Source organism: Nicotiana sylvestris, chromosome 2, assembly GCF_000393655.2.
Source record: "Nicotiana sylvestris chromosome 2, ASM39365v2, whole genome shotgun sequence".
Classification (NCBI taxonomy): domain Eukaryota; kingdom Viridiplantae; phylum Streptophyta; class Magnoliopsida; order Solanales; family Solanaceae; genus Nicotiana; species Nicotiana sylvestris.
In genome coordinates, this window is record NC_091058.1 from 156,257,001 (window position 1) to 156,269,909 (window position 12,909).

A 12,909-nucleotide genomic window follows, 5' to 3' on the forward strand; every position below is an offset into this window, starting at 1 on the left:
GAGTCGTAATATGATTCGGAGAATAAACCTAAAATAGTTGACTAAATATGTCTAAGAGCAAGGCGTAAGAGCCATTGTTGCCAGCCTACACTAAAAAAGGCTGCATCGGCCCAAGGCGTAAGAGCCATCGTCGCCAGCCCACATAAAAGGTCACATCGACCAAGCGCGTAAAAACTTCGGGCCAGCCTAACGAGCCCCAGGGCCATATCACGAATCTAAGGATTCCTACCAACTCAAAGGTCGATTGATCTGGCCGAAATCTCAGAAAAGAGGAACCCAGAAAGTACATAAATCGCGAGGTTTCCCCCTTATGCATACACATAATAAAATACAAGCTCTATTTACAGTATACTGTGAAAACACTATGTACAAAGACAAAGAAACGTGCCCCTTGGGGACTACGGCCCGACGGCCCCGTCCTCGCTATCTCCGGCATCAAACAGAAGGAACTTAGCATCATACTCCTCCACCTTGGCTTGCTATCTCTCTTTCGAATAATCGAAACCCCTGGCATGAACTCCCTCAAGAGTTTCCCTCCGAGATTTGCACTTCGCGTACTCTTTACTGCTTCTCGCACAACCAAGAGTTCTCCTTAGCCCAGCCCTAGCAGTGGCAGCAATCTTCAAATAGGTCACCACCCTCTGATCCGCCCTAGTGCAACTCATCACAGCCTCGGCCCGGGCATTGACCACCTCGGCCTTCGCCTTCAAAAGCTCAGACTCAAGCCTTGCGATCATGTTCGCCCGCGCAGAATCACTCGCACGAACGGTCCAGATTTGCATCTCCAGGGTGGAAACTTTAGCCAAAGCACTCTCCCCGGCCGCAACTTGGGCATCTACATGGTCTTGCAGCTCGTCGAACTCACGTTTGACCCTGCCAACTTCGCCCCATAGTCGTTCCAACTCCTCCGTTTTTCTCTACTACTGAAATATCAAAACGTTAACCTCCGAAAATGAAATAAGGAGCATACGTCAACATGAAATAAAAGATACCTGTCTCTCGAGCAGCTCTTGCAGCTCCGGCTTCAATCCACCTCACACCGCAGTGATACCAGCTCATTTTCTTTTTTCACACAAAGAAGCTTAAGGGATTTCTCCCTATCCGAAGCCTTCCGCAACCGAGCCTCATAGCGAAGTAGCTCGGATTTGAGCCTGTTAAAGGGTTGCGAAAGAAAATTCAATAAGAAAGGAAAAGTGTGAAACCGGAATAGTCCTATGCCGGCTACCAAACTTACCATAAAGCCGAGCTGCTAAGCCTCACCAAAGGCCTTTGTCAGGAGAAGAATAAGGCACCACACGCTCCTCACAATTTGAAGCGCCATCTGCAGAAATGGGGAATATTCTTTCAAGAACGGAAGCCTCCAAAATTGAATGATCGGTCAAATTGCCTCTCTTGATCCGCTGAGAAGGACTCGCCCCACTTCGAGCCTCCTCACACCCCGGAGATTCTTTTTGTTTATCATTGACCCTCAATCCCGAGGTCGGTAGTCCCTCCTCCTCCCCCAGAGGACAAGGCCTTATCTGGGAAAAATCTCCAATACCTGCGGCAGCTAAGTTAGTACACTAAAAAGAAAAGTACCATTCTTGGGAAATAAGCCACCACGCGCCTACTATGATGCTTTGCCTCCCATCTCCCCTTGGATAGGTCTCGCCACCTGCGCTTATCATAGGTCGAACAAGCGGCCAGCTTATGAGACTACTTAGTCAAATCCGAGACCTCGTTCCGCAACCAAGGAGTCGCTGCAAAAAACATATATGCAGAAAAATGTCGTTATAGAGCCCGCCTCCAGATAAAGTGATAAAAATACATGTATAACACTTACGTGTGAAATTCCATTTCTCAAGAAAGGGCAGAAACTCTCCAGGAATGATATCAATCATCTGAGCACGAATGAATCGGCTCATCCATCCTCAGTTTTCGTTCTCTTCATCATCAATGGCAGGAGACTGGGTAGATCGACGCTGCAGAGTAATCAAACCTCGATAACGGGCAAACTCGGTCTGGCAAGATCTATTTAACATATCAACAAAAAATGTATGACCCCAACAGGCATTAAAAAGCTGTAAGACCTCAATAGGCATGAAAAAGTTGTACGACCTCAACAAGCATGAAAAAGCTGTAAGACCTCAACAGGCAAAAAAAACTGTAAGACCTCAACAGGCATGAAAAAAAAACTGTAAGACCTCAACAAGCATGAAACTTTCGTAAGACCTTACTACATGCATAAAACTCGATCTCAAAGTTTAGGATAGATGTCGCATTTGTAAGACTCCCGAAAGGGAATACCCTCGATGTAGATGCCCAAACTACCACACTCAGGATCAAAAATGGCTCCGGCTAAACACAAATGACTACAGTCAATATGACTGCACCAGCCAAATCAACGCGACTCGGGGACGCTCGACCGTCGCTATAAAATCACAAGCCATTACTTCGAATCTACTTCGAAAAGAACCAGTTAAATAGGCTACCCTCGACAAGCAAATCAGCTTCGACCATGTCAGCTCTAAATCACAAGGCTTCGAGCTACTCAGCCTACTAGCTAAACCTTCCGAGGTGCTCAAACATCGCCGCAAATGACTTGAAATCGAGGTTCTTCCCGAACCGATGACGGGTCAGGCAAAATCATTTCAAAAAGTCCTTAACGAGAGGAAAACAAAGCCTACATATGCCCAAGGGCAAATGCGTAAGAGCCATTGTTGCCAGCCAAACGAGCCTCAGGGCCACACACTAAAATGTCGCAACAACCAAAAGCATAAGAGCCATTGTCGCCAACTTAAAATTTAAAAGCTTGAGGATCAAAATGAGCTCGAGTCATAACCCGATTCAAAGACTGGATCCAAAATAGTGAACTAATGCATGCCTAAGGGTAAAAGTGTAAGAGCCATCACTACCAACTTCATGAGCCTCAGGGCCACATACATAAAAGGTTGCTTCGACCCAAGGCGTAAGAGCCACTATTACCAGCCCATGCAGATATAAAAATTGAGGGTCGATTGAGCTCGAGTCGAAGCCCGACTCGGAGACTGAACCCAAAACAGTTAAAATGCATATGCCCAAGGGCAAAAGATAAAAGCCGTTGTCGCTAGCCTAACGAACCTTAGGGTCATACCACAGGTTCGAAGATTCCTACTAATTCAAAGGTCGAATCGACCCGATTGAGTTCTTTGCAAATAGAAACGCAGAAGACACAAACTGCAGGGTTTCCCCTTTTTTACATACCGGCGGTGAAATACAAGCTCTACCAACAACATATTATGAAAGCTATGTACACAAGAACAAGGCAGGAAATACACATTCCCCCCTCAGTGACTATGGCCTGGCAGCCCTCTCCTCGCCGTCTTCAGCATCGGATAGAAGGAACTTGTCATCATACTCTTCCCCTTTGGCTTGCTCGATCTCCACCGAGAGATCAAAACCCCTGGCATGAATATCCTCGAGAACTTCCCTCCGAGATCTGCACCTCACATACTCCTTGCTACTGCTTGCACGATCAAGTGCTCTCTTCAGTTCAGCTTTAGCAACGATAACACTCTTCGAATAGGCCGCCACTTTCTGTCCCGCCCTGGTATTGCTGATCATAACCTCGGCCCGGACATTTACCACCTCGGTCTTCGCCTTCGAAAGCTTGGACGAGAGCCTTGCAATCATATTTGCCCGAGCAGAATCATTCGTGCGAACGATCTGGATTTGCGCCTCAAGAGTAGAAACCATGGCTAGAGCACTCTCTTTGGCCGCAAAATGGGCACTTACATGCACATGCAGCTCGTTGAATTCGCATTTGGCTTGACCAACCTTGCCCCAGAGCTGTCCCAGCTCCTTCGCCTTGTCCTCCAACTAAAATATCAAAATATCAAGATGCCGAGGTAAAGAGGGAGTGTAATCCAGCATGAAATACAGGGTACCTATTTCTCTAGGCGGATCTCATAGCTTCGGCTTCGGTCCACCTCACACCACAGGGAAACCAGCTCGCTTTCCTTTTCCGCACAAAGAAGCTTAAAGGATTTCTCCCTATCCAAAGCTTCCCGCAACGTGTCCTTACTACGAAGCAACTCAGATTTAAGCCTGTCAAAGGCCTATGAAAGAAAGCTAAATAAAACAAAAGAGAAAGGCACGGGGCCAGAATAATCTTACAGCAATCAAAACTCCCCATGAGGCCAAGCCGCTGAGCCTCGCCGAAGGCCGATGCAACATCCGATGGCGTACCGCCTTCAGAAGGTGGCCGATCGACCAAATCACTTCTCCTTAACCATTGAGAAGGATTCGCCTCACTGCAAGCCCTTTCGCACCCCGGAACATCTTTTCGTTTGTCATCACTCCTCGATCCCGAGGCCAACAATCTCTCCTCCTCCCACGGAGGACACATCCTCATTTCAAAGGAACCCCTAGAACCTGCGACAGTTGATTTAAATAAGCCGGCAAGAAAAGCGCCATTTTCTAGGAAGCAAAGCATTGGACACCTACCCCGATGCTTTGCCTCCCATCTCCCTTTGGACAGATCTCGCCACTGACGCCTATCATAAATCGAGCAAGCTGCTAGCTTACGAGACCACTCGGTTAAATCAGGGACCTCGTTCAGCGACTAATGAGTTGCTACAAATATGGAACGAAAAGATATCATTACGGAGCCTGCCTCCGGTCAAAACGATGATAGTTCAGATGAGACACTTACGTGTGAAGTTCCATTTCTCAGGAAATGGCAAAAATTCTCTAGGAATGACATCGATCGTTCGAATCCGAACAAACCGATTCATCCATTAACGATCCTCATCCTCCTCGCTACCGACGATAGGAGCTTGAGTGGATCGACATTGAAGAGCAATCAAACCCCGGTAACGCAGTGGCCAATATAACCTCACGAGATGGATAATGGTAAACTCTATCCTGGCTTTATTGGTGAAATATCTCATCGCCTGCACTATTTTCAAAAGGAAGGGATGAGCCTACACCAGTGTAACCTGATATCTTCGATAAAAATCAAGCACGACCCGGTCGGGGGAACCCGGCACAAAAACATGCGTGTATACGCTCAAAAACCCCTCAACGTATGTCATGACTCTCTCCTTGGGAGAAGGTACTTGTAATACCATGCCTTCTCCCCATCCGTAGTCTTTTCTAATAATTTCGAGGTTTTCCTCTCCCACTGATGAGATGATCCTCAACACATACTCCCGGTAACCTGGAATATTGTAAGGTCTCCCCGGCGTGAAAACTCTCCTCGAGGAAGGGCACCCCGAGTCTCTCTTACCTGACATCGGAGGTGAGTCGCTAGCGCCAACCGAATGCAGAACACAAGAAGAACTCCTCTCTACCAAACAATCGGTTGTCGACGTAGCAGTCACGGCCACGGTAGAATAGGAGGGGAAATTTGTGGGTCTGAGCAAAATTTTTGAATTGGGGGAGCGGAAGGACTAGCAAAAAAGCGCCAGGCTCTGCGGAAGAGATAGTCTATCAAAGCAGCAGAATCACCATTGGAAAGGCGGATGAATGAATATATAGGGGCAAAGCATCAACTGCCCGCCTACCAAAAAAGGCTAATTAATTCTAGCTGCGTTAACATCACCCTCTCCTAAGGAAACGTGATAGTGGAATCACCTCAGGCCCCCCTTTACTGGATCGAGGGAATGTTGCTACTCCGCAAAACTCAAAAAACTACAAGGCCTCGGGGGCTCCCCGATATCACCAACATTGGTCTGATAGGAGCTATCGGTTTAACCCCAGGGCATGGCTAGTTTGATTGTCCCGGTTGCTCCGAGAACAGATTCTCAAAGGCCAACATCGAAAGTCAAAAGCCAATCCGCAAAAGCAAAGGAGCAAAGAAAAAAGAGATTGAAAAAGCTGACAGGAGGAAAATCCCTCTTTTTTACATTGCCAATAACGTATCCACAAGAAACATCTTTACAAAGTCCATCCCCCGGGGGCTGCATACAAAGGGAAAAAGAGGGGATGCAAAACGACTAGGGACTACTCCTCATCACTACTATATTCTCCCTCGTCGGGGGCAATTAAAAATGCCAGTTGTCTCTCCAATTCTCGGGCTTCCTCAAGATCAGCTGACAGGTCAACGCCTCTAGCCCCGATCTCCTCCAAGGTCTCTCTCCTCGCCTTCGTCTTAGCATGATTAATGTCTTGAGCTAGATTCTACTCAGCTGCTATCGATACGTCACAAGCTATTTTGTGCACCGTGGCTGTGTCCTCCAGATAAGTGGCAACATTTCTTTCAACCTCTGATTTGGCCGCGGCCAAGGCAGCAACCTCCTCGCGAGCATTCTTGAGAAGATCTTGGGATGTCTCCAACTTCTCAGTCGCTACTTCACTTTGCTTCCTCAGCCCAAAAATCTTCGTGTTCAGTTGTCTAATCTATGAACCATTCCACTCGACCTACAAAAGAAAGGTAATCCAATTTATGTTAGAATATGGGAGCAGAAGTTGGGTACAAGTAAGGCAAAATACCTGCACAGTAAGGTCGGCCTTTTCCCGGAGCACAGTCTCCAAAGCAGCTCGGAGCTCTCCTAGTTCTTTCCCTCCCTGGGTAGACCGAGCCTCTGAATCTCGCAACATCGAGGTAAGTTTCTTACACTCATTTTCATGGTAAGAAAGCTCCTCGCAGAGCCGAAGGAAGGCATGATCATACATATCCTTGCACTACGACATAGCAAAAAAGTTAGAAAGACAGAGAACGATGCCTGAAACTAAAAGAAATGCACGAAAGATGGCTAACACCTGCCGCATAAATTTCTCCGCCGCCTTGACGGCACCGGGAACATCAAGACTGACACTATCACTAACACCGTCAAAGATGTTGGCAATAGAGCCTCCCCATTGGAAAGGAATCCCTGCTTTGACGATAACTGCTTCTTGAGCATCCCTCAGTTTCCCTGACAAGACCTGGAAGCATGAGATGAATTCGTTCATGTCGCTGACTTCCCCAAGAGGCAACCCCTACTCCCGAAAAGCTCCGGGCCCCGACCCTTCAGGATTGATGGCAGCGGTCCCCGCAACGAAAACTGCATCGAACCCGATTGTGCGATTTGAGGCTGTATTAACACCCTCTTCAAGGGTCTCCGATTTACGAGACCGACCAGAGTCAGCCGTTCCGGACTCAACAGCCTCCGATTGAGGCACCTGTGAGGCTCTCGCATTCGACCTCGTCCTCCGCGCTAGATGGCATCCATCGTCATCCTCTTCCTCGGTGTCGAAATTCCCCCCTGAAGTTGAAAAGTGGCCTAGGTTTCTTTACCATAGGAAGGGCGACAGTTGCCTTGCCTTTTATCTTCTTGCCCTTGCCGAGCTCCGAAGCCTCCACTTCGCCACCAGGGGGTAGCCTCATCTGCATATTCTCACCAAGACCTGCACAAGCGCAGCAGTCGCAAGATGATTATCACTAAGGGCGCAGGTAGAAACACAAATACGAGGCTTAGGCAGTAAGGAAACTCTACCATTATTCTTGGCCACCCATCGCTCCTTGGCCAGGTCGGTCCAAGACCGAACAAGATATGGGAACGCCTTGTCCAACCGCTCGATCCATCACGATAAATTCGGAACTGCCTCAGGGTACCAAGCAGCGGCTACAGGAAGCGCAGAGAGGTCTTTATTTCAAAAGAAAAGTATTAAAAAGTGGCTAAGGAAAAATTGCTTACGTTGCGTGTTCCATCTCTCTAGAAAAGGCATCCTCCGGGATGGGATGATATCTAAGGTCTTCACCCGCACAAATCTGCTCATCCACCCTCGATCCTTCCCCTTGTCAATGCTCAGAAAAAAATGATATTTTGGATCGATGATGGAGCTTGATCAAACCTCGATAAAATCGAGGGTTATACATCCTGATCAAATGATTTAGGGTAAAAGTCTGACCCCCAACCCCTTTGGTGAAATGGCGGAGCATCAATACTTTCCTCTAGAAAGAAGGATAGATCTAACCAAGCATCACTTGGTACTTTTCACAGAAGTGAAGGATAACCGGGTCTATCTTTGGAGGAGAGAATTCAGAAGAATTATCAGGAACCAAGGTGAACGGGTAGGTATACACGTAAAGGTATAGTTCGTTATATTCTCATTGGAACCAGGAATCTCCACCCCCACTGCCTTGCTCCATCAGTAGTCTTTCCTTACTATTTGTATGTTGGTCATGACGCTAATATATCGGGACACGTGCTCACATCGTCCCGGTGTAGATGAAGTGGTATCGATGTTAAAATCCTTTGACATATCGAGATTAGGCGGTGTACACTATTCTAATGAAGGAATGGCTCTAGCTTTCTCCTTAGACGATCGAGATGATAATGCAACCCCGTTCCACCGAGGAACCGTTTTAGAAGTCCTAGCCATATCAATGGTAAAAATTTCTCTAAAACAAGATGAAAGAGAATAAAAGACAAAGGGTTCTAACTCGTGAATTTGAAGATGAGGTGAAAATAAGGAGTGTCAAACGATCGATATAATTATAGGAACCGCCTAGGCAGCGGAAAGGGCGAGCCAATAAGCAGTTTATGGTTTCCTCGATAATCACAGTAGACGACGACTCTTGCACGATTTTTGGAACATGGCATTTAATGCTCTTAACAGTTGACGTCATGGCAATGATGACCTCAGAACAATGGCTCAAAATCTTTTCCTATTACTTCATTCAAGGAAACGCGGAGACTATCTGTATATGGTGAAATCGGAGGGTCCGATTTCTCGCCATTAAGGTGTTTTCAGGGAGTCATATCGAGATCTCGAGGCTGTGGGGTTGTGGTTGAGTTCTCTCCCTTGAGGTTCATTTACGCTCGACCCAATGACGATCCCAAGGGTGGGGAATTCCTGAGGCGAGCAGATAGCACTGGCAGAGTCTAATATCTTGTCTAGCCGTCCCATCTCCTTATCTTTACAATTAATGCATTATGTACTATGTTGTATTTCCCCTCCTATATAAAGGGGATCCTCACCACTTTGTAAAGGGCTGCTGTTACTCCAACTATTCTATGCAATATCAATAACAACTCTCTCTCTCTCCCTCTGTTCTTTCTAACTTACTCACTCGAGACTACCTCTTTCGTTTATTGCTTTCATACTCGGTCTTCATTTGTTGCTTGATATTGGCCATAAAGAGCCTCCTTTAATTATATCCTAATTGTTAGACCTTTCCTGATTATCCCCAATAGCTTGAGTCCGAGCCTAGACATCAACCTCGAGGCCCCTCATCGGTTAGTCCGAGGCCCGGACAACAAGCCCCTCGGTTTGGTTATAACCCTGTTTTAGTTTGTATTTCGTTGTTAAGCTTCACATATCTAGAAAAAATTGCCCTACTAACTAGCATAAAAATAGATCACATATTTTTAGAGTCCCATTAACAAATTTAATTGTTATTACTAGTTTTACGGTAAACAGAATATATAGGGGCAAAGCAGCGACTACTCGCCTACCCATAGGGCCAATTAATCCTGGCCATGGTAACGTCACTTTTTCCTTAGGAAATGTACTGGCGGGATCACCAGGATTACCCCGGGACCCGCTTATCAAATCGCATGAATGGTACTACCCCACAAGAGTCGAGAGGTATCGAGACCTCGGGGGCTTCTTGCCATTACAAGCATCGGCACCAAAGAGGCTATCAACCTAACTTCGATATAGGACCCGATTTCAGGGGTCCCGATTACTCCAAAAATGGGCTCTAAAGGATTAATATTACGATTCAAAGATTAGCTCCGCGAGAGCAGCAAGATATAAAGAACGGAATGACTTGGGGTAGAAAACCCCCTTTTTCATTGCTAAAAATATATTTACAAGGGACGTCTTTACAAGACTCACTCCCTCGGGAGTACATGCACAGAAAGAAAAAAGGAAAAAATAAAAAGCGGCACAAGGCCTACTCTTCATCGCCACTATACTCCGAACCATCCCCAGGATCCTCATTTGGGACGATCAAAAGTGCCAACTTTCTCTCCAACTCCCGGGCCTCCTCAATTCCAACTGATAGATCGACGCCTCAGGCCTCGATCTCCTCCAAGGTTTTCCTTCTCGCCTCCGCCCTAGCATGTTCGATGGGCCGAGCCAGTTTCTGCTCGGCCTTTATCAATACGTCACAGGATATTTAATTCATCGTTGCTGCATCCTTTAGGTAAGTAGCAACATTTCCTTCGATCTTAGACTTGGCCGCAACCAGCGTAGCAATCTCCTTTCGAGCATCCTTGAGAAGATCATGATTCGACGCCAACTCCGAGGTCACTACCTCATTTTGTTTCCTCAGCCCAAGGATCTCCACATTCTGTCACCCAATCTGCGAGCCATTTTGCTCGACCTACAAAGAGAAAAGTAAACTTGTTAGTATCGAATTGTGGGAGCGAAGGAAAGACTCATGCATAACAAAATATCTGCTCGGCAAGGGTAGCTTTTTCTCGGAGTGCTCCCTCCAAAGTAGCCTGGAGCTCGCCTGACTCTTTCTCCTTCCTGGCAGAATGAGCCTTCGACTCTCGAAGTCTCAAGGATAGCTTCTCAAGCTCCTTCTCACGGCATAAAAGCTCCTTGTTAAGACTGGAGAGGGCATGATCATACATCTCCCTGTACTACAGCAAAACAGAAAAGTTAGAAGAATGAAGGAAGATACTCGAGGCTAAAAGAAATATATTTAAAGCAGCTATCACCTGCTGCATGAACCTCTCCTCCACTTTGACAGAGTCGGGAGCGTCAAGACCGATGTTCTCGCTAACATCGTCAAGAATATTGCCAAGCGTGCCTCCCCCCTTGAGAGGACCCCCGACTTTGGCGGCGTTCGCATATTGAGCGTCCCTTAGTTCCCCTAACGAGAACTGAAAGCCTGAAATGAAATCATCTATGTCACCAATGTCTCCTAGAGGCAACTCCTGCTCCTGTAAAGCTACGAGTCCCGACCCTTCAGGGTTAGCGGCAATGGTCCCCCTAGCGAAAATCGCACCAAACCCGGTCATGGGATCCGAGGCCACATTGACATCATCCTCGAGGGTCTTCGATCTACGGGACCGACCTGAGTCGGCCGTTCCCGATTTAGCAGCCTTCGGCCGAGGCACTTGCGAGGCTCCCACGCTCTACCTCTTCCTCTATGCTAACCGGCACTCGTCATCATCATAATTCTCATCCTCAGCGTCGGGACTTGCTCCAGAAGTATAAGCTGAGGTCCTAGTAACGGCTCGATGCTCGCGTGACTTAGGTTTCTTTGCCACGGAAGGATCAGCAGCCGCCTTACCTTTCCTTTTCTTGTCCTTGTCGGGCTCCGAAATCTCTGTCTCGCAACCAGGAGGTAGCCTCATCAGCATATTCTCTCCAAGGCCTGTACGAGCGCAGTAACCATAATTTATCAGCACAAAGGATATGGGGAGAAACGTAAATCTAAGGCATAGGTGGTAAGGAAGCTTTACCATGATTCTTGTCCACCTATAGCTTATTATCCAGGTCGGTCCAAGACCGAACAAGATAGGGGAATGCAGTGTCCAACCGTTCGATCCACCACGGCAAATCCGAGACCACTTCGGGGTACCAAGCAGTGGTTGCAGGAAACACAAAGAGGTCATTGTTCCGGAAGAAAGGAAAGAGGATCACAAAACATGATTAAGGAAAAAGTTCTTATGCTGTGTGTTCCACTTCTACGGGAAAGGAATCCTCCCGGCCAGAATTATGTCTGAGGTTCTCACCTGGACGAACCTACTCATCCACCCTCGATCCTTCCCCTCATCAGTGCTTTAGAAAAATGATTTTTTGGATCGGTGGTAAAGCCTGATCAAACCTCGATAAAATCGAGGGTTGTACAACCTAATCAAATGGTTGAGGGTAAAGGTCTCACCCACAACCCCTTCGGTGAAATTGTGGAGCATCAAGACTATCCTCCAGAAAGAAGGATAAATTTGACCGAGCGTCAGTTGATATTTGTCACAAAAATCAAGGATAACCGGATCTATCTCTGGGAAAGAGGATTTAGAAGAGTCGACAGGACCCAAAGTAAATGGTAAGTGTACACTTCAAGGAATCCAACATTGTGATCCGTTATATTTTCATCAGGGCTGGGAATCTCCACCTTCATTGCCTCATTCCATCGGCAGTCTGTCTTCACCATCTCGATATTGGTCACGACACTAATGTATAGGGACACATTTTCACATCAGCCCAGTGTGGATGAAGTGGTATGGATGGCAAAGTCCTTCGACATATCAAGCTTGGAGGGAGTACATTGTTCCAAGGTAGGCATCGCTTTGGGTTTCCCTTTAGATTTCCAAGATGAAGAGGCAACCTCGTCTTTCCGCAGAACCGCCATGATGATGGTAAAATTTCTCTAAGAAAGCAAGAAGAAAGGATGCAAGTATGGATGGGTCTGGCTTCGCAAATCTAAAGTAGTTGTTACAGTGAAAGTTATCCAATAATTGGTGCCTTTATAGGAGCTGTGTGGGAAGCGGAAGGGATGAACTAGTGGCAATTTGTGGGATTCTCGATAGTCGCATCTGACAGCGACCTTGCACGGTTTTTGGGCATGGCGTTTAATGATCTGATAGGCTGACATCATAATGATGACACACTTGAGTTAGAAGCTCATAATCGTTTCTCATCGCTCCTCTCTAAGAAACGCAGGGACTATCTGTATACGGTGAAATCGGAGAGCCCGATTTCTCGACATCGAGGCACCTCAGAAAACTATCTCAAAGTCTCGAGGCTACAAGGTTATGATCGAGTCTCCTCCCTCGAGGTTCGTCGAGGTTGATCTTGGGACAACGTTGGCCTCGGCCACAATAGAAATAGGGAGACCCCAAGGCACGTGGCTAGGACTGACAGGACTACCCTAGCCCTTAATCAGGATGTCTTCTAGCTGTCCCATCTCCGTTTCTTTGTAATCAATGCATTTTGTATTATGTTGGGATTCCCCGCCTATATAAAGGGGGTCCTTGTCATTTTGTAGGCTTCTGTTGC

General features: G+C 47.0%; 1 protein-coding gene across 1 annotated transcript; it reads right to left on the minus strand.

Annotated features, from left to right (window-relative positions):
• Window positions 1–3,312: 3,312 nt before the first annotated feature.
• On the minus strand, window positions 3,313–10,925 carry LOC138885838 (uncharacterized). The gene is made up of 9 exons (XM_070166823.1): window positions 10,623–10,925; window positions 10,412–10,544; window positions 7,241–7,350; window positions 6,724–6,888; window positions 6,454–6,645; window positions 6,184–6,360; window positions 5,778–5,921; window positions 3,948–4,076; window positions 3,313–3,837 (listed from the first exon to the last, which is right to left on the minus strand). Exons 1-9 carry the CDS (start codon window positions 10,923–10,925, stop codon window positions 3,313–3,315), a joined length of 1,878 nt encoding a protein of 625 aa, XP_070022924.1.
• Window positions 10,926–12,909: the final 1,984 nt, after the last annotated feature.

Coding starts and splice junctions, on each gene's coding strand:
- LOC138885838 (XM_070166823.1), bottom strand. CDS start 10,925: ATGACCGGGTTTGGTGCGATTTTCGCTAGGGGGACCATTGCCGCTAAC. Junction 5,922..6,183: donor ATCTGGAGGACACAGCCACG/GTGCACAAAATA, acceptor CTTTGTATGCAG/CCCCCGGGGGATGGACTTTG. Junction 4,077..5,777: donor ATTGGCTTTTGACTTTCGAT/GTTGGCCTTTGA, acceptor TTTCTTTCATAG/GCCTTTGACAGGCTTAAATC.